This window comes from Rhamphochromis longiceps, linkage group LG2 (assembly GCF_057381845.1).
Source record: "Rhamphochromis longiceps isolate RC_006_pf linkage group LG2, R_longiceps_female_GT1.1, whole genome shotgun sequence".
NCBI classification, from domain to species: domain Eukaryota; kingdom Metazoa; phylum Chordata; class Actinopteri; order Cichliformes; family Cichlidae; genus Rhamphochromis; species Rhamphochromis longiceps.
The window spans coordinates 33,010,514-33,034,656 of NC_140558.1; the positions used below are offsets into that span (position 1 = coordinate 33,010,514).

A 24,143-nucleotide genomic window follows, 5' to 3' on the forward strand; every position below is an offset into this window, starting at 1 on the left:
CAAGGAGGAAAAAAACATTCTTTGATTCACCAGCTTCACAGACGAAAGATGTAAACTCACCACCAGATATGAAAAACAACAGAGAAACAGAAACAAAACAACGGCAGGCAAGAATAGACCAATTAAACCAGTGACAAAGCATGACAAACCATTAACACACCACAAAAAAACTGCACACATCACCAGACCAGACGGTGGGATAAACAGCAAAGGGAGCACGCAAACATACGGAATATACCTTATGGGTAAAACCACATCAAAGAACGGAGTGAGCCAGCAGAAGGCGCACACACGCAGACTTGCATCACAGACTGTGATGTTTACTCTGCTGAAGTGCCCAGGAAGCCACCATACAAAAAAAACAATCTTTCCAATGAAAACAATTATAGCTCAGAATGTGAACTATTGCTGACAATCAAGATTTTTATAGGGCATGCAGTGTATCATTAGACTATCTACAGTGCAGAATAAATGCACATGCCACATTTGTCTTTTTTAGTTTTTGTTTTTTGAAGGATGCGACGTTTTCCTGACGTATCTCTGAACAGCAGGACTTGGCAAGCTCTGTGGGAAAAAACTGACCCAGTGATTCTTTGTTAAAATAAACCTCCATTTTTATCACTCATCTTGAACTGATCATCCCCCCTGAGGAAAACCTTCTGGTCTCTCTGTAGCAGACCCATGATGCACTATTCCCACCCCAGGCGGCCTCATTGTCCATCAACTCCAATAACTCTACTAATGCACACTTTGTACATTACAGGAGCTGTAAAAATGATAGCACAGTGAAGCCCTATGAAAGGTTCGGCTACAATCTCATACAACTGATTTTTAGCAGGAACTGCTTTTGGAGATTGTGTGAAACTGAATACTTTTAGATTTACAAATACAACTGCAATGGAAATTGTTCTTTTCTTTGATTTGTAGTATAATCTTGGAACAATATATTGCATTTAAAGTAACATTAATTAATGTTATTGGCAACCAGGGACCAGCAGAAAAAAGCAGCTAGACACAAGCAGCTAGGATGTCCTTTGATGATTACGTAAAAGAAAATCAGTGCAGTGCAATTAATCTTAAGACACAAATTAAAATGCTACAAAAATACAACAATTTTTTTTTCTTAATTTCTAGTGAAATGTGCATCTTATATCTACATTTGTAAATAAAAGATTACCAAAGTCTACAGAGGTTGCATTATGCTATCAAAAATAAATGTTTAAGTTCAAAGTAGCAGGAAAAATGTTATTTTTAAACTCTGAGATCATCTTCTAGCAAAAAAGAAAAAGAAAAAAAGAAAAAGAAAGATATTGTAATGCTACAGGCATTAGATCCAGGGTCAAATTACCGAAAAAGGAAACGAGACTCTTCTTTCAGGGATCACAGAGGACACTGACCACCAGGGTATCTGGTGAGATGACCTGCTCTTAACTGGGAGGAGAGTCCTCATGTCTCAGAAAGCACTTGAAAAAATACCATAACATGCTTAAAAGTGGCATACTAGAATGACACAGAGTTAATACTTTGGCCTGTAATCAGTGATTCCCTTCAAATGTGGGGACCCGTCTCTCTATCAAGACTCTCTTTGCCAAGACTCTTCACTGAAAGGCTTCAAGTTGTCTGATCTGCACTTTGCAGTGCACGTTGATCAAACATACTGGCTGCGACTCATGATGTTTACTCAGTTATTCCAGAAGTGTTTCATTCATGCACTGCACCCCTGAACTCCTCAAGACATTGGAAGACCACTAAGAATAATGATGTCTGAATCCAATCCAGTTTTATTCATACAGCACTTTGTACATTACACCAAAACATCAAACAGCTAATTCTCAACCTAATATGGGCAGAGATGACTCCAGAGAAAAAAAGCACAGTTGCAACTGGTATTCAGTTTAATCTTAGAGACTCCACAAATCTCAATGACCTTGATGTGAAATGTGTAGACAATAGCTCAGCCATATATCTTGGTGCTGATTTAAAATAAATAAAAATGTTAAAAGAATCCTAAAACGACTGGGGAGTCAGGGGAAGGAGGCTGAGTGGAAAAGTCGCTCCTCTTTATAAGTATTTGATTAAAGATTAGCAGCATTTTGACAACTGTGCAAATAAAATGTTGTTAAGGAAGTGTAACTCTTCAAATGAGTTGTAAAACTGATAAGATTTCACCTTGGATAAAAGCCTCTGTGAGAGAATTCATCTCCTTATCTAGTTTAAGATCAGACTCAGGTTTGACATTTAAGGTTGGTTATTGTGGGTTTTACATATGGCCCAAGTCCAAGAGAGGATCAGCACAATCACCACTGGGTCTGAACACAATAGCCTTAGTTTTACTTTCACTGAAATATTAAAAAAAATTAAGCATATCGATGCTTTTATGTCCTGATATCATTTCTTTTTACTGAAATGTAAATGCAGATCATCTGCATAAAAATGACACGAGAAGACTTTACCTTATCATTCCCCAGGTTAAAGTCCATATAATCTCCTACTGAGTCCACGTGTGAATAAAGCAGTTTTACTGCCCGGAAAATTTGCACACCCTCCTCAGCCTCGGCAGAAAGCTTAGAGCACACAGGGAGCAGCTCTTAAACGTTGGTCTGAATCAGGGTCACTTTCTTTAAAGATATAACTGCACTTTTTGAGTGTCCTTCCAGTTGATCTCATCTATCTAATTTTAACATCTTTAACAAACTAAACAAATTTAATCTCTAACCTCTCACTCACTGATGATCTAACAGTTGCCATTTGCCAATAATGCACATGTCATACCCCACATGTCTTTCCACTCCAGAGCCTTTGGTGTCATGATGTATTTTCATGCCAGCCAACTTGTATAAAGGGCATTTTCTTTATGTTTTTGTGGTCATGACTAAAAAGGTTTCTTCAGATGTGTGACTCACTTGTTCTGACCTCAAAGTAGGTTTCACTATTATGCAGCAGGACACTATTAGAAAACTGTTAGACTATTAGAAAAGTCTCTGCTGGACAAAAAGTGCTTGTACGCTGAAACTTAAAAAGCTACAGCTGCACTGAAACCATCTCAAGTTTGCATTATCAGCACTGAAAAATCTGCCTAGTACTCCTGTAACAGGTTTCCTTCTGTTCGGTATTTGGACACAGTGCTTGTGAGGTCTTATCACAGAAACCAAAGTAACTCTATACTCATGCTGAGGCAACACATGTTTGGGAGACTGCGGATTTTGGTTCAGTGCCTTTTAAACAGAGTTGTAAATGCTGTGTGTAGTGGCAGTCGGGGGAGATGTAAAGAGCTTCTGTGTGAAACCCATGGATGTAGAATGACAGCCTTAGATGTGGCTAGCGTTTGAGATCAATTTAATGACTTTTCAGGAACCAAAATGAAGGAAAAAGGGATTACGATTTACAAACTTAAGCAGCCTCTGTCATTGAAGTCAGTTTTCCTCTTTCAAATCAGCTGGATGTGATTTTGTCACTGCCAGTCAACTCAATAAAATTGCTTATAGGGTATACAGATAATGCAGCTCATGCAGATACATTTGCTAGCATAAGCGACACAACATCCTTCAAAGATTTTCCTCCAAAAACGTCTCCACCCATGTTCATTGTGGTACCCTCCTTTTTTGCTGCACGATATGAGACCCCCTGCCTCATGAGAAATGAAATACGCCTACACACACTTCCAGTCCCTGCACTCCCTCCCAAAAAGAAAGAAATTGAAACAGCTGAATACAATTAGGACTGACTGACTTTAAATTCCATCTGTTTACCTAAAAAAAAAAAAAAAACCCAAGGAGACGGAGAAGGAAGAATAACAGTCACAGGGAATTTCTTTTTAGTGGATAACTTGTGCTATTTGTGCATAAATTCTGTAATTTTAACTGCTGTGCAGTTTCCCACATTTTTGTGTCTTGCTTTCAGTGAAGCTAAACTGTGCAGATTAACTTAACAAAATGCTCCTTCATTTTTAACTGTGCAAAATATTCTTATCTCACAAAAGACTGTTTTCCTTTATCCTCCTTTCTCATTGCACTGCATCACCATTTCCAACATGTTTTTGTTGGAAAGAGGACAGAACAAACTCCAGGGAGAAAGCCTGGTGCTTTAAACGAATCTGATGGAGACCAAAACTTCCTGTTGAAAGTAAGCCTGTATTAATCCTTATGCAATAAATCCAGAGAGGAACTCATAATAACACCTTACTAATGTTACACTCATACAAGGTTGGACACAGCTGTCAAGTCATTTACTTGAGTAAAGGCAGGAAAATCAATAAAAAAAGACCACATTATAAGTCAAAGTCCTACACTTTAAATAAAAGCTCAATATTTTGTGAAATAAATATTTTTCATCTTTTGCAAAGAGTTCAGTGAAAACATTAATGCAACTCTGGGGGTACTGATTAGCTTAGCTTAGCACATAGACTGAAAACAAGGGAAAGATGTAGTGGACCTTTCTCATCAGTTTCTTGGTTTTACACTTATTTAAGCTTTATTTATCTTTTTTTACACTATATTTTTGTAATATGTGGATTTAGTGTAGTTTTGCATTCAAAGTGTATTGTGGTTTTATGTAAATGAATGATATAAATTTTCTTTTTGCACAAAAAGCCCAACAAAAGACAAGGGTTGGAAATAAGCAATAGGTATAAACTGTGTGCAGCACATCAGTCCCATGCTCTATACTGGCCTTATGTCAAACTGCATTTAGTTACATAAATAAATAAAAAATATTTATTTCAGAAATGCATCAAAAGATACAACAAGCTCATTTGTGTCAGGCTGTTATTTCCCTTTAGCGACAACTCAGCAGCTGTTATTAGATCTTAGTTAAAATGTTACTAAATCTTGATCTGAGGAAACCTGGAACGTGACTGGGTGTTTACAACAAGATAAGTCATTATGGAGGAAGTAGTCTCTTAATAGTCTTCTAGTATTTTTCTGTACTGTATTCACAGTGCAATGTTTTTTTTTTCCATGATTATGACACCTTTCTTTGCGATTTTAGGCTGATCCCCTTTCAAAAGTTTGTTATTGTGCGACAAGAGTATATATATAATAAATCAAATGAATGTTTTCTCAATGAACAAACTCACTTCCTGTCTTAAGATGAGATGCAGCTGCCTGACAGCTCTGTGTGAGTGGGAGGGAAACAATGAGGGGGAGGCCAGATGGACAGCCATACAGGATGCTTTCCTGCAGCACCACTTGGTGCTTTTCATTAAAGCTGTGTGACTCAAGTATAAAATCTAAGTACAGCATGAAAGAACCAGCGACGTAAAAAGAGGCTCTAGACTGATAGTGTTAAGAAAAGCAACAGCTCATTCAAAAAATATTGGTGGTGGATAATGAGTAAGCCAATGAGTGTCCACCAGGGGATGAGTCAGAGTTTGTTCTGTGAATCTGAAAAACGAACCAATCCGTGTCACGACAACATGATGTGAGAGTGTGTAAGTATTTTAACTCAGTGTTTCCTCTGTAAACAAGTTTTTTTAGATGAGGGTTGCTCAACTTTGAGTTGAAGTCACAGAGGATAAATGAAAACAGGACAGAATGGGATCAGTATTTTTCAAAATTTGTTGTTGAGCTCAAAATGTTACATATCTGCACATGTGAGTTAAATCAGACTCCTGGCATGCTTTCTGCATGGTCATAATGTGAAGCACATTTTCTCAAAGCTGCTGGCATGCAGAAGGCCTAGAGAGCCAGGAAACAGCTGATGTCGACGGATTAGGTCCGGGCCAGGGGGAATGGAGCCGGCTGGGCTGCACTTCATCGGGGCCGGAGAGGAGCACTCCGCTGGAGTACATACCAGCAGCCTGACGCAAGACAGGAAAATCCCCACTTGTCAGAGTCAAAACTAAACTAAGTTTTGCAAATCTTACAATAAAGATTTGTCACAGCTGATCAAGTGTTTTATAAGTTGGTGCCGTGAAAGTAGAAGCCGACTTTAAAGCTATGAAACGAATGCAATGCAGTCTAGCACCATTGATGGTAAAAGTATGACATGCATGCAGTCTTCCAGCGGTTCATCTACAAAAACAATGCCAGACAGTGCCTGGAGTGAAACATCCACAGCGCCAGAGAAGATCAAAAACTTCAAAAGGACACTCCTGTCTGTAGAGGAGGAGAAGAGCATCCACAAAACACATGCCAACAACATTTTGATTACAGCAGATGTCAAAAAGGTCCCCTGTATGCAGAAGATGAATGTGCAGCTAACAAACCCAACAACAAATACCAAAGTCACCATACACAACAGTCAGGCGGGAAGGCTTTCAGGTGCAAAACATGTGTTGGAATATACTGAAAAGACATGTATGCCACATGTGTCACAGCCATTAAAATGGCTCACAGTGCTATAATATAACTCGTTCCAGCTACTAAAATCTTCTGATGAACAGGAAGCGATGATTCAACTAATTATGCCGGCTGGACTCGGCATTCTTGAGATGAGACCAGGTTGCTGGTTTTACGACATATCTACATTACAAAAGGGAGACTGAGTAACACAACTATAAATTTAGGGTGGTATGTGTTAACACTTAAAGGGAATTCCTCCAAAGAGGATGCTGTTGACAGTGATAGATGCTGATATCAGTTCACAGCCATTGCTCTTCAATGAGCTTCTCCATGAATCAATGCAGAGAAGATTGAAAAGGGAGGAAAGTGACCAATGGTTTGGTGTAGAGGACCCCTGGTTCACTCTGGGTGACTGAAGAGGGCTGTACAAACAAGCCCTTTAGCAGCGAAGCACAAAGTGGAGAGCGTACAAACAGCTTGTACTATAAACCCTACTGTGTTTGTGTGTACGCTAGACCCCGGGACACCTTGTCAAATGCATTCTGTTAGTGGGAAAATAAACAATGTTAAAGTTGTCCAATGTCAAAGTGTCAAACAGTTGCCGTGTACAGAGATGCAAGCCATCACTTTGCTGATGTTTGAACAGGTTGCTTACGCTCTTTCACGCAGCGTTGCAATGGCTGTTGTGTATACACAGACACACACACACACACACACACACAAGTATGTGGGTAACGAACACCACCAAGAGACAGCAACAACATCACAAAGACATACAGTTGTTCTCTTGTCAAATCGAATCAGATTTTTTGTTTAAAAAAGCTATAAGAAACTTGGGTCCAGTGTTCAGGATGAAGTGCGTCTATGTCAGATGGCTGTGAAAGTCAATCTGTCACAGTGGGCTTCCCGTACAGGATAAGTGAATTTTCAACACTTTGCACAGCCCTTTTTTACTTCTGCCAGCAGCTGTCGAGCAGCTGGAACTTATACTAAAATACTTGACGGTGACAGAGAAGTATGCTTCTTACCTTCAGACGAACCCCAGAAACACAGAAGAATCTTTCCTCTTTGACCAAGAAGGTTGCCGGCCAGCAGAAGGAAATTGGAGAGACTTCCAGTGAGATGTCTCTACAGGGGCTGCTGCTTCAAATGTATAGATCCCTCTGATGTTCACTCTGAGGTTAATCTCTCCTGTCCCAGGAGTCCGTTGGAGGAGGTACTGCAGTGAGCCCGGCTGTTTGTTTAGTCAAATCACATCACCGCGGGTGTCTCTCTCTCTCTCTCTCTCTCCACTCTCACACTCAGAAAGAGTGTTCTAAGAAAAAAAAAGTTCCCAACAGAAACATGCACACACACGCACACACAAACTGTGCACACTCCACCCCTGACAGATCCACACTAAGCAGAGCGCCAGTGTCCACCCCTGCTGAAGCTGAGAGAGAGCAGGACGAGGGAGAGGAGGGAGGGAGCAGTGAAACAGAGCTGAAGCAGAAAGCAAGAAGTTTCTAGCAGGGCGACGAAACTTCAAAATACAAATCCAGTTCTGCTTGTTGTTCTAAGGTAGAGGCTCAGAGGTCTGAGCCGGAGCGATTTGTTTATGAATGGAGTGGAGGTGAACTGAGACTGTCTCTATTGGCAACGGCAATCTGGACCGCATCTAACCCCCTCCATAAAACAACAAACACAATAAAAAGGAGGAGAAAGAGTGAGAGAGTGAGTGAGTGGTCCAGCCAGGAGAAAAAAAAAAGGTTTTGGCAGCGCTGATTGCACCCTGCTTTGGAAACAAACATGGAAGTCTCAGTTTCTCAGGAAAAATAACTTCCCTTACATAATCACACTCTTAAAAACAGGTATAAAAGTGGTTAAAAGTGGGGACTTTAGCTTTAGTGAACCAACTTTTTTTTTACATCGCTTTTTATATCATATTTTTTTCACGTGTTTTCTTTTTCCCCTGCATGAAATAACTCAACAACTCCCACCATCCCCACTCCCTCTTTCTCCCTTTTTTTTCCTTGGCCTTTTATCCTCTCTTTTATAAACACAAGCAAAACCATGTAAATATGTCTGCTCTCAATACTAGCTTTCTTCCTAATTCAATCCTTTCCCAGGATATGAGAGGATGATCTGAGATTCGCTACGCAACACTGCAGCTGAATAAAGACCTGTTCTATCTAACAAGCAGGTTGGGGCAGATGGGGGGAGGGGAGGGGAACAGGAGCTAAATTGGAAACTAACATGTTCTCCTTTAATTGAGAGGGCAAATCTAAAAGACCTGCTCGCACTAATTAGAGTGCCAGCAAGCCCCCTCCAGTTATTAGATAGGAGGGGAGCAACACCACACAGGGACAGTTCCTCCTTTTACATCTTTCTAATTCTACCTATGTAATTAGCACCTACTTGCAATAAACCTGCTCTAAATCCACTTATTTGAACTCTTGAATCTATTTGTAGGCGTTTCATTGCTTGTAATGTCAATAAAACTGTAGACCCAAAAGATAAAAAGGCAGTAATACAGCAATAACGTGCTCGTCAGTCACGTATGTAAACACTCATGAACACACGATTCTTTATCAGCATGAGATGTATAATTTTAGCATCTTTTTACAAAGCAGTGCTGGAGAGAGTCCACAACGGGATGTCTACTGCTCTATATATGGCAGCAGTCCTTGTTTACCCCCACAGAGTGGAGCAGCTCTTAACAAGTGGGATTCCAAAATATTCTGCCTCAACAATACTGAGTCTCTTCAGCCTGTCAGCAGCTAACAAGTAGTTTCTCTCACTGCTGATCTGAATTAGTGTTATAGCTTGAGTGCAAAGCAGTGCAAACACACTATACGCTTGTTTTCCTGCTGGGTTTCAGGAAAAGGTAAAAGTTACACCGCTGTGTTTGTCAAGCACAGGCCATTATAGAGGTACAAGAGTTGAGACAAAGACCTGGAGAGGCAGGGAGCATATATACTCTAGACCTGGAGCTGAACCTGCTGGACCTCTGATAGATGAAGACTGACAGAAATGTTTGAACTACGCCTGCCTCCATTTCAAGTTGTCCCGATAAAGGATATATGACTTTGGGGCACCTTAAAGCTTGATTTCGGCAATGTGATGGGACTAAATCTGAGAATGAACCACAGTTATAAGACATTCGAGATAGACATTCGAGATAGACGAGATAGCAAAAATCAAGAAGAAGCAATACAACATATAACATCATCATAACAGCATCATCACATATGAGATAATAAAACACGATAACAAAAGGACCCGAAGAACACAGCCTTACAAGTCAGCTGATATTTATTTGCAGGGCTTTTATTAGCGCAGCCTTCCAGTTGCCTTTGTTGCTCCACACCACACACAACAACTCCTGTCAAGTCTCAGCAACCTACTGAAATAGGGAAGGCTAGCTGTGTTGGTCAACCTCCCCTAACGCCATTTCCTGAACCCTTTACTCCACCCCCCACCCCCACTGCAGCTGATCTGCAAACTACACCCCGCCGCAAACACACATCCATCCACTTTCTTCTCCTTATCCAGTTTGGCGTCTTAGGGGCCCTGGAGCCTATCCCAGCTAATATACACCAAAAGACGACATACAACTTGGTGAAGCTGCTATCACTCGCTAAGACACAGAAACAGACAGCTCACATTCACACCTAAAGCCGGTTTAGAATCACCAGTTAACATAAGATGCATGACTTTAGATTGTGGAACTGTGTACCCACAGAGAACCCATGATGCAACGACAGGAAAACCTACAAACACCACAAAGAAAGGCCCCAGCTGGGTGCTGGATTCAAACCCAGAGTTTCCTTCCGTGAAGCAATATTGTTAACAATGGTTAATGGTTAATCAACTAGTTTATAAACTAAACCAAAAACAGAAAACCTTCTATGGTTCAGGCTTCTCCAGTGCAAAAGAGTTTCTGCTTGTCTTAGCCAAATGTTGTGATCAATTTACAGATATTTAGTTTAGGGCTACTGTTCAAATGGAACGATTTGTTTGATCTGTTACTCCAAGAACTAGTTATGGGAATGAATGAGATTACTGGAGGAGAAATGACAGAAACTGCATCCGCGCCCTCTCTCTACACTCACATCTTAGTGCAATTTAGTTGCATGGTGTCTAACACATTGTCAAAAAAGAGAAGACAAAGTGGGACAGACAACAAAACAACAATGCATTGCTATCTATTTTGCATTTAGGGAGTGTGGTTGGCTTAAATTTAAACTAAATATATAACTTACCACGATGCTGATTGTAAAGGGTAAAACATTCCTTATACCAGCTCTCTTTTTGGAGCGGTGATTTTTGAATAGATTAAAAAAGGAAACAGGCATCTTAAGGTTAAACAGATTTAAACTAAATCTCTATATATGGAATTATAACTATACAGTAATAGAAATGTTTAGGGTTTATCGAGGTCAAACTTTACTTTGTACATTAAGACATACCCTCATAAGTGCTTTTACCACATTTATTTATTTTCAGGCAAGCTGGCTTGCATTGTGGTCGCCATCAATGTATTTCAAGCGTTGGATGATATGTTTTCATGTTTATGTTGCAATTTCCTTAATGATCAGGCCATTTCCATTAACTTCAGCCAGCTTCCTGCTAACAGCTGATAGGCACTGTAGCTGAGAATGATTATCTTGATAGTGACATGAATCTTTTATGATCGTTTTATATAGAGGACCTCATGCACGGACTTGATAAGTGCAATATATAGCATAAGGCACAGTGTCAACAGAAGATGGAAAGAATAAAAAGCTAACAGTGAGAATGATGATGACAAATAAACTGTGTGCATCTTGTTAACGACAGGTCAGTTGTATGACTGAACTTGAAAGACTCCAAACCAGGAAAGTTATCTGCTATTATTCAGCTTTTTGCTGCCCTCATATGGACGTTTTGAGCCATGACATAGCGGGGAGCAAAGCAACTTTGCTTTTGCTTGACCTATGTCACTATTGGTCTTACATCAGAGCAGACTATAAATGATAAAGAGCACTGGAGTGGTTTTTCAGGATTTTTATCATTTGTTTTTCTGGTTAATCAAGCTCACAACACAAAGAGTTACAAAGGAGAACCATGTTCGATTTTGTTTTGTGAGAAACTAAAAAAGAAAAAGACAAAATAGGAGAAAAACCTATGTAGTCTGAAGGACTACAAATGTATATTAAACAGCTTAAGAGAATAAAAAATTCTTTATATTTGCCATAATGATGATACTGAAGTGTATTATCTGGTCAGAGCCATAGCTGCCACTGAAGGGAAGCAGCCCATTTCTACAGCTATGTTTTCTACATGTTCTAATGTTCCTGTGATGTATAGAATTAAAATATGGACTTTAACTAATTTAATTACATATACATTTTCCATGTTTTTTTCAATACAGTATGCAAATGTAATATGCTTGATTGGTTTACATTTAGTTCATACAATGCACGTTTTTCCTCACGATTTCTTATTTGAGTAAATAAACCTTTAATTTTATATATTTAAGTTGTATCTTACTCAAATGTTTTACTTGCATGTTTATTGGGGTTGAATAATTAAGTTCTTTTTAGTGTATGAAGATTAAGTTGACAGTGAAGAAAAACAACATTTAAGCTTTAAAATAAGAAGCTAAACTATATCAAAATAAAAATATAAATTAATAAATGAATGTGCATTTTTTTAAATCTTCGGCATGGCTAGACGAGGTCTTTATGGGTAACCGGAAATCCTGACCTGATCATTTTTCAACATATGTAATTTTATATTTTAAAATTTTCCTTGCTTTGAAAAAAACAAACAAACATATAGTGGTATGTTTTCCTGCTTGTTTGTTTGTGTATTTGTTTCCTTCCACCTCTGTCCGTATTATTATTATTATTATTATTATTATTATTATTATTATTATTATTATTATTGGTGTTGGCCTGTAGTCTCTGCGCTGAATCTAAGCCCCCTATATACATGCACGCGGAGGCACATGGACTTCCCACGCATTCCACACATTGTACCGCCTTATCAAAATGATTCATCAGGGCAAACCTGGTAAATCGGGGTCATTGCCCTGACGTCGCAAAGACCAGCAGGCAGGTGAGTCTCAGGTAAAGCGTGACGTCAGGATGATACTTTCGAACTCCTTGCCAGTAAATCTATAAAGGTGTGTAGTCTTACTGCACAGGTAGCCTGAACCTTAGACTGAAATGAAAACAGAGCTTGCTGAAGATAAACTCGGGGGCCTAACATGCTCTTGGAGGTTTGATTTTTCCAGGTCTTCCAGAGATTCACCCTACCTGTCGAGCGAGGATACCGGGATGTACCCGAGCTCTGCTTCTATCAGACAAACGGCTCAGGCTCTGTCACTGAACAGTCAGTACATTCCGCCTCCGCATGACTTCCCCAGCTACCACCATCACGTCACGGGAGTCGGTGATTTGTCGGCAAGTACCTGGAACCCCCTTTACGCGCCCCGGGAGGAGTATCCCTACAGCTTCCCGGGGTCAAGCCCCAACACCGCGCAGGTCAACTTCACCTACCCGGATCTGAGCAACGTTCCTTCCGCCGCTGGAGGGGGATCGCTCACCCCTTACAATTTCATCTCTGGACAGGATCCCCTCATTCCCAGGAAAAGACCACAGGAGCCCGTTAAACAAACAACTTCAGGTGGGACTTTACTTTGTCATACTTATTCTTAATCATAGGCTTATTTTGGTCTGCATAATGTATTCAGTGAATTATACAGATATAAAGAACATTTGTAACATCTTCATCTAAAGTTGCTTCGTGCATACAAATATCTGTTATCTGGAGTACTTCAAACGCACTTGTCTCTGTTTTTTCTTCTTCTTCTTCTTCATTCTCGTGACTGATCACATATTAGCTGTCTTAAATGTTAACAAGTGACACAAACAGGAAATGCAGCATCTTGATAAGACACATCCTATAGGGGAAGGAGATTACACAACCTCCTGGGTTACCTTTGTAGCTGTCACTGTGGTTGCATGACTAACTAAACCTAAAAAAAAAAAACGTACAAGTATGGGTAACACATGAGAAACACATGCAAACCTGTTTTAAGTGAAAAACAAACCCAACTTCAGCAGGCGCACATTCATCAAGGTGTTCGCCTCTCTTTGGACAATCATGCTGTGAGATGTCAATGCAAAGCTAACAGTGGAGGCCATGAAGTCTACACAAGTCTCACACCCCACCCTCTCTGTCCACTGGGTGGGTGTGAGATGGTGACAAACTGGATAGATAACACTGGAAGTGCAGGAAGTCTGCAGAAGTTAAACGAAGTCTCCTCTAGAGGCTAACCCTCTCTTAACCCTCTTGTGTGTATCTGTGTGTGTGGGTGTGGCTGGATCAATGCTGTCACATGAGCTAGTTTTCTGATCAATAACTGTGACTCCTAGTTTCTTGAGTGTGTATGTGAACATGCGTGTCAATGAATAGCTGCCTATGTAAAGAGCTGTGTAGACAGCACTCACGGTGATAAGGAGAAGCACTGATGCAATGCAGTGGGGAGTCTTTGCCTTCGTTATAGTGTGAGCACGATTAGTAGAATTGATGAGGTTTTAAGTGGCGCCTGAACTTGAACGTGGCACCAGACTGTTTGGTCACGACACACACATTTCGTGACTCACTGACACAAAATTATTAATTCCTGAAAAAGATGTGGGCCATACACATGAATAAAAAATGACTCTATTTACTTACATTCACTGTCTTTATTTTTGTGCTTATGTTTACTATTCTTAATATTTATTGATTTTTTACTAAAAAGCAATTTTTTTGTCTGATTTAGGTGGGAAGACTCGCACTAAGGACAAGTACAGGGTGGTGTACACTGACCACCAAAGGATGGAGCTTGAGAAAGAGTTTCAGTTCAACCGCTATATCACAATGAGAAGGAAGTCAGAGCTGTCAATGGCACTCAGCCTTTCCGAGAGGCAGGTGAGAAGATTAGAGTAAATAAACGGTCAATGTAGAAAATATATAGAAACTGTCTAGGACAGTGAGACTGTGTAACTTTTGCGTTCTCTCTTCACATTCAAAGAATTACAAACGCCTAACACTTTTAAAGTAGCCAACCACATGTTCTGTTTTTCTTTTTTTAGGTTCCTCCTTAAGAGGAACGAATGAGATAAACTAAACTCACAGCAGAAAAACCCCATGAAGCAATGAGACAGAGTGTGTTTCGTTACTGTTGAAACTCAGTTAGGAAACAGAATGTGGGATTTGTTCGTGCAAACCCCCCGTGGTTTGCCCGAACAAATCTATAGGCCAAGGCCAAGAAGTATATATTTGTCACCCCCTTTTGTGAGTGACAATAATAAGGAAGGTCACTGCAAATTTAACATGTTTATGTTAGGGGTATAAAAAATATGCCCTAATTTTTTTTAACCTTGTAAAGCCAGAACCACAAAATAATGACTTTTTTTTTTAGTTACCGGAGTTTAACCTTTATCTCTATCATTATCTCAAAGAAATCCACTTAACTGCCAAAAATGCTGAAGCATGTTTAAAGTTTGCTGAACAATATTTAGACATGCCTGTGAAATACTGGGGGGAATATAGTCTGGTCAGATAAGACTGAAATAAACTCTTTGGATGGCAAAATACACGCCATGTTAGGAGGTCAATAGGGCAATGCATATCACCCCAAAACACCAACCACCAAGAGGTGGGAAGGATGAATAGAAAAATGTACCAAGACTTTTTTGATGAAAATCTTCTGCCATCTACCAGGATGATGATGATGAAACGAGGGGTGGACGTTTCAGAAAGACAATGATCCCAAACACAAAGCCAAGGAAACTCTTGACTGGTTTCAGAAACAGAAAATAAAGCTGCTAAAAATAGCCCAGCCAATCACATGACCCGAATCCAGTTGAAAATCTATAGAAAGAACTAAACCCCAGAGTTCATAGAAGAGGCCCACAGAGCCTTCAGGATTTGAATTTCTGTTTGTGTGCGACTAGTTTCTCCACACAGGAGGCATCTTGAAGCTGTCATCACCAACAAAAGCTTTTGTGCGAAGTATTAAATAAATGTCAGTAAATGTGTTCAATACTTTTTCCCTGTGTCACTTCTTATTATTACACATAGTTTATGGACATCCGCAGTTTAATTTGTCTTTGCATGTGCAGACTGGTTGGGTTGTTACTGACATCTGGTCAGAATTTCATACCATGTGAAATATATTTTGCTTTGAAAACTGGTGATGTGTTCAATACTTATTATACCCCATGTGTATAAACACACATGGGGTATAACAAAAATGATCTTGGCATTTTTGTGGAATTTCATGCTCACCGCATAAATCTGCATATACTGCAGATATCTGATTGTAAACAGTGTACCACTGATGATGCACAGATCTCAAATATGGCATTAACTTTGTGTTACAGGGTTATTATCTCATTTGTGGGTTTCTTTTTTTTTCTTATGTGAGATAACAGGGAAGGTGGAGCTTGGATTTATTTTGTTGATGTTATTGTGCATTAGAAAAAAAACCCTGCATCTGCAGGCCATCTATTACCACTGTGCTGTATTTTACTTATTCCCATGGTTAAGTGTAGGGTTTCTACTAATGCAGCACATGTGAGCACAATGTTCTCAAACAATCCCCTCTGGAGAAACGAGCTCCAGAGAAAAAAACAAATTCTGCAAACCGTAATGTTAACATATGTGGCCAAACGCATAAGTAGTGTTAATGGTGAAACCCTCAATCTTACTGTCATTATGCTGTTCTTGTTGTTTCTTCTGCCTGCCCTTGCAGCTTCTTAAAACCACAGCTGAGTGCAATTGTTGTAGCTCCCAGAGTAATTCTGGGAAAGTCAGAGATTACTAAATTTCAAGTAGATGAAGCAAGGCAAGGGAACGTTACCACAGAAAGCAAAGTCGCTGCAGTTTTCAACTTCCTTTTAATGCAGCAAATAAGCGATTTATAGAAGAAATGAAAACGATAATGATGTGCTGTTTCTTTTGATGTTGTTTAGGGAACAAGCCATAATGCTCCCTAACTGAGAAACGTTCTTGATGCTGATATCTCATGCATGTATGTCTCAGGTGAAGATCTGGTTTCAGAACAGACGTGCCAAGGAGAGGAAGATCAACAGGAAGAAGTTGCAGCATTCCCAGCAGGCCTCAACAACCACACCCACCCCACCTGTACTGTGTGCACACAGTGACACCCACAACCCCGTGAGCCCCAGCAGGAACATTTTGTCAGACGCAGTATCGGAGGAGTACTAGGTGAAGTCTATGTGAAAGACTGGCACTGTATCTGTGTGTGTAAATAATGTTTTTAATAGTTGTACAAGTTCACCACAGAACGAATGAAAAAGATTCACATGAAGATCACCTCTATTTTACAATGTCACCACCACACGTTTGTCACATGGATCGAGTCGAGTGGGCATTTATTCCACTTGCTTGTGTTAATCATTATCAACGTCAAGATAGCGTTTTAACAGTGCATGCCCAAGAAAGAGGATTAGTGTCTTTCGTGTTGTCTTTTCCTTGTATATGTATCCATTAACAGGAATATAATGCAAATGCAGATATAAAAAAGAAAAAAAACTGACAGCCCTTCTTCTTGTTTCCAAGGCAGTACCGTGACACTAACACGCCTTTTTTATGACAACTTGAAGTTACAGGAAATCAGATGGGGAAAGCAGATATCTAATTCGAAAGGTGGTTAAATTGTTCTTTTTGTTTTTCTGAAAACATGCATTTACTCTACATTTTAGCTGCAGCAAAGCAAGGGCAGCATTATTAAAAGTGTCACTGGTTTTAGACATTCAGACAGGAGAGTTTAGCCACATCCTGAAAAACTGCTGAAGATTGCTCAACTGCATGACTCGTGATTTACAGTCGCTGTGGCACAGACATTCAGCTCTGGCATGGAGCTGGATATATTCGTTTTATTTTAAAAAATGTCTACACTTCTCTATTTTTTTTAGAACCCAATGTCTGTATATATGAAATGTTAAAGGATGTGCTGTACAAGCAAGAAATGCTGACACATTTTGATACTTCTTCACTGTAATGTTAAAGAAAAGGAAGGAGAAACAAAAGATGTGGAAATTTAGTAGGTATGAGTCACCTAACGATTAAAGGTTTTTCCATTTCTAAATAAATGACTGACTTATCAACAGTGCAGTGTGTGCAGTTGTGTAATCACAAATGTTTAGAGTGTAAGAAAGTCACTGTTTTCTAATTTAGCTCTTCCGAATTTCAGTGTGTTTGTGCATGCTTTTGTGCGTTTCAAGTGGAGTTTATGTTGGCTTTGCAGCTTAAACCCTCTCCTCAGCACTGAGGTTTTATTGATTTAGAGTTGTATTTTCTGTTAATTTGCTCTAGCCACATTCATGTGGATCAATTTGCTTTTCATACAACACAGTTTCTACAGGAAAAGGCTTCTTGATGAAGAAATATAACATTAGTATGAAGTTCTATCTATAAATGCGCAAAACGAATACATTGGCTTCCTGTCATCACTTTTAAGACTCTAAATGAGCCTACAACGCTTTATTTGTTAGATCTTTTTTTATGTTCACACTCCTGTCAGAGGTCTTCCAATCAGATGTGACTTCCATAAACTAGACTTAAAAATAAAGGTGACTTACGATTTCACACTAGAACTGCAGAATCTGTTTCTACATTTGAGTCTTTGCTCCAGCCTCATTTCTACTCTCTGGCCTTTAATTCGATCTAAACCTTGACATTTCCTTTTTGTTATGTTTTATTATTGGCTGCCTGTGAAGCACTTTGGTCAACTCCGGTTGTTTTAAAGGTGCTATATAAATAAACATGACCTTGACCTTGACATGAAATTCATCACAATAAAGCCTAAGATGACCTCAATTGTATATCCTTAAATTACAAAAAAAATAACAATAAATAAACACATTTACATTCCTTAACAATCTTTTTTCTTCTTTTTTTATTGTGTGAAAAAAGGAAAACAATTTTCAATTTGTACAAGGTGTATTAAAGGTTACAGAAAGAGAGGAAAGACACAGGACTATTTTGGTTTTCGGTTTTGTAATTTGCATTATTTATTAGGCAGTTGCCACTTTAAGGCATAGTGTGTGTGTTTGTTTTGTGCTGTTTGTGCATGCATGCGTGAATGCGGTTTGTATGTATGGCTGAGTGTCTGTGTGCATGTGTCTATAACTGTCTGTGGAAAAACAAAGTCTTACATACACACTTTGTCTTACAGAAAAAAAAGTACCAATTAAACTACAAAATCTGTACTGTACAATACTAAAGAAAAAAACATGTAAAAATGTTTTCATTCTCTTGCATTAAAAATATAAATGATATTCTGTTTGAAAAGTATTTATAGTTCAAGGCTTTTATCAATTTAAAAACTGAAGTGCTAAAGACCAGAGAACTGGCGCCAGTCTGGTTTTATAGTTTAACAGCTTTGGCATTGCGAGGCAGCATCACATGATCATGTCACGACAATTATAAAATCCCCTGGTGTGTATGTGCTTCAGCTTCTCAATAGTGAATGTGCAACAGTTCACTCGTTTGCATTTCCTATGCCACACACGCATTAAAAGGTAAAAACAACGTTGCTCATACTGGCGCGCTCTGATGTACAAAGCAGCATTTGCTGACTGATCACATGATCAAAAAATAAACTCTGAGGAAACTACAACTGTAATGGACCATAAACACCAATTTTATGGCAGTATAAATCAGCATAAAGTCAGTGCATGGTTATCAATCTTTAACCCCATATCTAACCAAATGTATTTCATCTGTTTTGTGCCAACAGTTGCAACTTCTGCATTTGTCAGGTGACAAAAATATTACCAGTATTTTGGAGCAAACACTCAACCATGAAAGGTATTTTCTTCTTTTTATAAAACAGTCTAAATGCAGAAAAGAGGAACTGAAATGGGCAAACATTACAGTAAACCGAACAGGACCAAACTCATTCGGCGCCATTTCATTTAAAATATGGTTTATACAAATGTGTTATCGGCCTTCCTGTGCTTCAAATAGACGCGATAGTCGGCCTGACCGTGTTCACACCCACACCAAGGATGCCGGGACTGTGAATGACCCTATTTAGAATTACTCTGCATCTGTAAGAAAAGGTTCACCGTGCAGTGCTCTGCACGTGCATCTGTCTGAGACTCAAACAGCAATGAAACGTTTGAATCTTGAATCTCTGTAATCTCTGATTAATGACTTGGTCTAAACATGTGCATTATCCTGTTTTCAACGGTGATTCTCCTTTTAACAGCTATTCATCTTAAACATAATTACTTAGTTTTAGTTTTAACACAGGCCAAAATAATTTTCCATCCATGACTCTCACTCCACCTCCTGATTAACGCTAAAACATCTGCTTCAGCTGATTTTTGTTCAGCTGACCTTTTATTAATTTAAAATCATTTGAATGGATAACGGCAGTTCTTCAAACCTGCAAGTTAGAACCTTATATTTGATTAAAAACCATGCACTGTTTGAAGAGACTGATGATGTCATCTCTGTTTTTTTTGACAGGTACAACTTAAACTCGAACCGCAAACACGTAGGAAGTGTAATTGAACTAAATATAGAAAACATAAGTTGATGCTGTTAAATGATAAACGGGTGGCTTCAGCTCAGAATCTCACATGCAGTAAAACAACTTTCTTCCTCAAACTACAGCTAGTTCACTGAACTCCTTTTAGTGTAGTCACAAATCATCAACACAAACATTTAAAGTACAGTATAAAAATGAAAAGTAGAGGTGTCTTTACATTTTAAAATTGAATTTCTGAATCAATTTTACATTTGAAGGCAATTAGGAGACAGTATTTATAAGATTGCTGGTCTTGATACACTGAAACAAAACGTATTCTTTTTTTTTTAACAACCAGTGTCACGATTAAACCTACACAGCCCACTCCACTGTATTATTGCTCTAAGTGGTTATTGAACTTTGATCTTATCCAAACGGTTTGAGCAGAAAACAAAAGAAGAAAGAATGAAAACCAACTTCTGAGAAAAAAGCAGAAGTATTTGCATCATGGAAACAAATCCCCTCTCTCGTCTGCTTACTGTGAACTTCCTGAAACACTTCGCTGTAAATTTATCTTTGGACTGAAGAGCCAAAGGAAGACAACCTCCACCTACAAACTACACTGTTAGTAATTAGGTTTGTGTAAATCACAAGTCATTAACCACATGTGTTTAATAATCACACTTTAATTAAATGGAATTTTTTTTGTGGCACTAGATTGAAATTGGCCGTTTTAGGATAAATGAGTGCATCATGTATTGTTAAAACTATAGTAATAATGCAGTTTATCAGTGTTTAGACAATAAATAAGATAAAAAATATCCATAAATTATAACTACGATTAAAACTATTACAACATCCTATAAATATAAAAGCTAATAGAAAAATATGAATAATTATGTTTAGAAATGTTAAATAGCTACAAAACTACCGCAGCTTGTGTAGCGTCATATGAAATGATAACCCAGATGTCACCTAAGTCTGAGTGTGCTGATGCTCTTTTATATAACAGAATCACAGTGAAAGCAAAGAAAATCAATACGTATGAAATCTGAAGGTTTTTATTTTTCTGATGGGAAATTGAATTAAATAAAAGACCTTTTGGCATCTTGACATCATCTCCTCTCTCCATGGACCTTCAGTCTGTGTGAACACACCAATAACCTAAATCACCGGAATCTTTGGACCTTTGCATACATACAATCATCTCCTGTTGGTTCAGTGTGCCGAGATCGCCTCGAAAACTTGACTTGGCCGTACTCCACCTCCACCTCCGCCTCTGTTGTTTGCACCGCTGGCTTCCCCTGTTGCTTCATGATCCTGACATCAGCATAGGTTACATCTTGGTCACATTCATCCTCTGCAGAGTAGCAAGAAGATTGTTACAAGCACAGTATTACAGATGGTTAACAGCTAAAGGTTTTTAATTTTTGTGAAGTTTTTTTGCTTTCGTTATAAGAGTTTCAAAAATATTTTCACAGTGATATCTGCTGCAGAAAGACCTGGTTAGCTTCAGCTCATAGACTAGAGAAAATGAGTCAGATACAAAAATGGGTTTTAAAATGAGTTCTTTGGCAATGCTTTAAGTTTATAGTCGACAGATTTTGTTACCTTTGTACACAGCGGTCTACTCGGCTTTTGTGTTGAAGCTTATTAGTTAACAATACCCACAGATTTTATATGTGACAGAAGAATTTTTGTACCTTTTGGTTTTGTAGGTTTGTTGTTTTGTTTTTTCCTCTGAGCACAGATCACCGCCACACCCACAAGTAAGAAAAATACCAGTGCTGAGAGAACACCACCGATCAGTGGCAAATTGGCTGTTTCAAAAGTAAAATACATAAAAACAGATGTTTCAGTTATCAAATGTATGTTTTTTTGTAAAGGAACATAAAGAAAGAGAAAGTGACATCAGTGGATCTAGTTAGTTTTCACTTACTAATGTACCATTGGTCATCACTGTTGGAAGTCACAGTTTCATTGTTGAATTGTGTAATTGACACTGTGCCAGTCTCCTTACCCACAGAAGTTGGTGTGACTGGGGTAGGTTCTGTTGTTGGTTCAATACACAGGCCGTTACTGTCCACATGCACCCACCCTAATATCTGTGTCCCATTGATTGAGGTGCAGTTAATGAAGCCTGGCAGAAAAAAACAAATAATTTGAGAAAGATGTTTGAAGTGAAATAGTTGTTATTATTGACTTTCATTCATAATGTTGTCACTCACGACAGGTCTTCTGTTCTTCTGAGACATCACTGACGTTGTTCCTCACTGAGCAGACCAGACGTCCTGAGATGTGCTGTTTCAGAGTGATGATGTTACTCTCATTATTTCTAGACAGGAGCTGAGCATCTGTCAGTGTGCGTCCATCCAGAGTCCAGCTGTACTGAGGACTGTCCCCTCCCTTAGAGGAGCAGGACACCCTTATCTCTCTCTGGGACAGACACTCAGAGAGCAGCAGGACAGAGGACACAGGAGCTGAGAGAAACACACACAGATGACTTAGATTTCAAATTTAACAGGGAAAGCATAAAATACATGTAGCTTGTGTATTCTGTGCTATATCACTAAGGTTATCAAAACAATGTTAAATTTATATCTATAATTTGTTCCGAACAGAGAAAAAAAATACCTTGAATGAACAACTGTAAAGTCCGCTCGCCTGATGATGTTCCATCTGAACCAAAGATTTTAAGGCTATAAATACCACTGTCATTCCTACTCAGGTTATTGATCCTAAATGTTCCATTACTGGGGAAAAAGCTAGATCTATGTGCCATGGTATTAGAATTAACCGTATTATTTCTGACATCTAGTATTTTTAATGAATTCTTGAACAGTTGGTATCTAGGTATTTCTGAGGTGCTGTCCATGAGCTGGATGTCCACAGTTCCTCCCAAAGCTCCATAACACTGAGCTCCATCCTGTCTGCCATCACAGTGAGTTTCCACACCTGCATGGAAAATGTATAAGTAAACAAAAGCAAAAACTAAAAAAACAGTAATGATTCAGCTTACAGCTCCACCTGACATTTAAGTTTAAATGTTTTAGAAGAACATTTAACAAACCATCTTAAATCAGTTATATCAGTACAGATGTATGTCTGAGTTTTGAATTTTGCAAGTCGCCCAGTGTTTTTCTAAAAAAAAATCCTTTAGTGAATTTTTCAATTTTAGCATTTTAAAAATATATTTAACTCACCCTATAATTATGATATTGTGTTGTTTATGAAAATGATTGATGTTAAAGCTAGAATGTTTTCATTTTTTAGTTTTTGTTAGCATACTGTCTGTATAATACATTTTACTGTAGTAAAATAACCCTAAAAATTTGTTAGAGTGCACATTCATGTTAAAATGTTGAAATGATATTAGAATGTAGCATTATTGTAAAGTTAAAGACTTCAGAAAATAGCACTGTTATTATGTTCGACATGTCAAGAAATGAATTTATTTAATAATTTCTTTTTTAAAACGTCTGTCATTGACAGTCTTGGATCCTGTAATTGCAAAACATGCTATTTATGCACAGAAACGAAGTATGATGAATTACAACATGAAAAGCTCACCATGAGAGTATCCGAGCCACATCAGTAGCAGTCCAACTACAGCTTCCATGTCAGCTGCTGAGCTTCTGTTGATCGTCAGCAGCTTCCAAACCCTTTTTCTCAAAAACAAATATGTGTGTGCCGCTCTGAACAGACTGCAGTGTGTCCTGTTAGTGATCAGCCTCAGAGGAGAATGTGTGAAAATCTTTACGTGAGGTCGTATTGAAGTTACCTTTTCATGCACTGAGAGGATGAAAGGAAGTGGTATCAGTTTTTCTTCCCCTTTTAGCCCTGACGAAAAAGAAAATTCATGTGTGATAGACTGAGAGGAAGAGAAGGAAACGTTTATCATTTATACTAAAAGACGTTTTGACTAAGACATATTATAGATTAACATGGAAACAATCAATCACACAAACATGTTTAGGTGGCAGAATAATAATACATCATGTCTTATAACAATGATAATAATAATCCAGCGTTCTAAACCACTTAAGCTTTCCTTACCAAACTGGTAGAAGTTACAACAACATTATGAGTAATGATTCTTTACACACACTGCATACTAGAAGACTTCAGTATTTTAAAACTCATTAGATTAAACTTAGATAATTGAAAAAAGGGTGTGTGGGGTGGACAGCACAAATGTAAGTGCAAATCTTAAGAATGTATGCATATCTTTTAATAAAGAAAGACAGTTTTATATAATAAAACAGATTACAGTTATACTAAACAGAGGTAGAGGTTTTATTATTTGATTTTAAAACCTGAACAATAATGATCACGGG

At 38.5% G+C, this 24,143-nt stretch overlaps 3 protein-coding genes across 4 annotated transcripts in view; 1 reads left to right on the forward strand and 2 right to left on the reverse strand.

Annotated features, from left to right (window-relative positions):
- Window positions 1-7,822, reverse strand: part of pdgfrb (platelet-derived growth factor receptor, beta polypeptide) — a 29,814-nt gene extending 21,992 nt beyond the window's left edge. The window contains exon 1 of the mRNA XM_085424036.1: window positions 7,310-7,822. The gene's annotated coding sequence lies outside the window, so the exon portion shown is untranslated. The remainder of the gene's footprint in view (window positions 1-7,309) is intronic.
- Window positions 7,823-12,389: 4,567 nt separating this feature from the next.
- Window positions 12,390-17,499, forward strand: cdx1a (caudal type homeobox 1a). Its single transcript, XM_085382346.1, has 3 exons — window positions 12,390-12,935; window positions 14,080-14,228; window positions 16,347-17,499. Exons 1-3 carry the CDS (start codon window positions 12,476-12,478, stop codon window positions 16,530-16,532), a joined length of 795 nt encoding a protein of 264 aa, XP_085238472.1. The 5' UTR covers window positions 12,390-12,475; the 3' UTR covers window positions 16,533-17,499.
- Window positions 17,500-18,269: 770 nt separating this feature from the next.
- LOC146677574 (uncharacterized) lies at window positions 18,270-23,588 on the reverse strand. 2 transcript variants are annotated; one of them, XM_085424139.1, is made up of 6 exons: window positions 23,377-23,588; window positions 22,441-22,761; window positions 22,035-22,286; window positions 21,827-21,946; window positions 21,510-21,626; window positions 18,270-21,166 (listed from the first exon to the last, which is right to left on the reverse strand). In XM_085424139.1, exons 1-6 carry the CDS (start codon window positions 23,423-23,425, stop codon window positions 20,976-20,978), a joined length of 1,050 nt encoding a protein of 349 aa, XP_085280265.1. In that variant the 5' UTR covers window positions 23,426-23,588; the 3' UTR covers window positions 18,270-20,975. The 2 variants fall into 2 exon arrangements, with proteins under 2 accessions (XP_085280265.1, XP_085280263.1); XM_085424137.1 differs by having other exon boundaries at window positions 21,746-21,946.
- Between the last annotated feature and the right edge of the window lie 555 nt (window positions 23,589-24,143).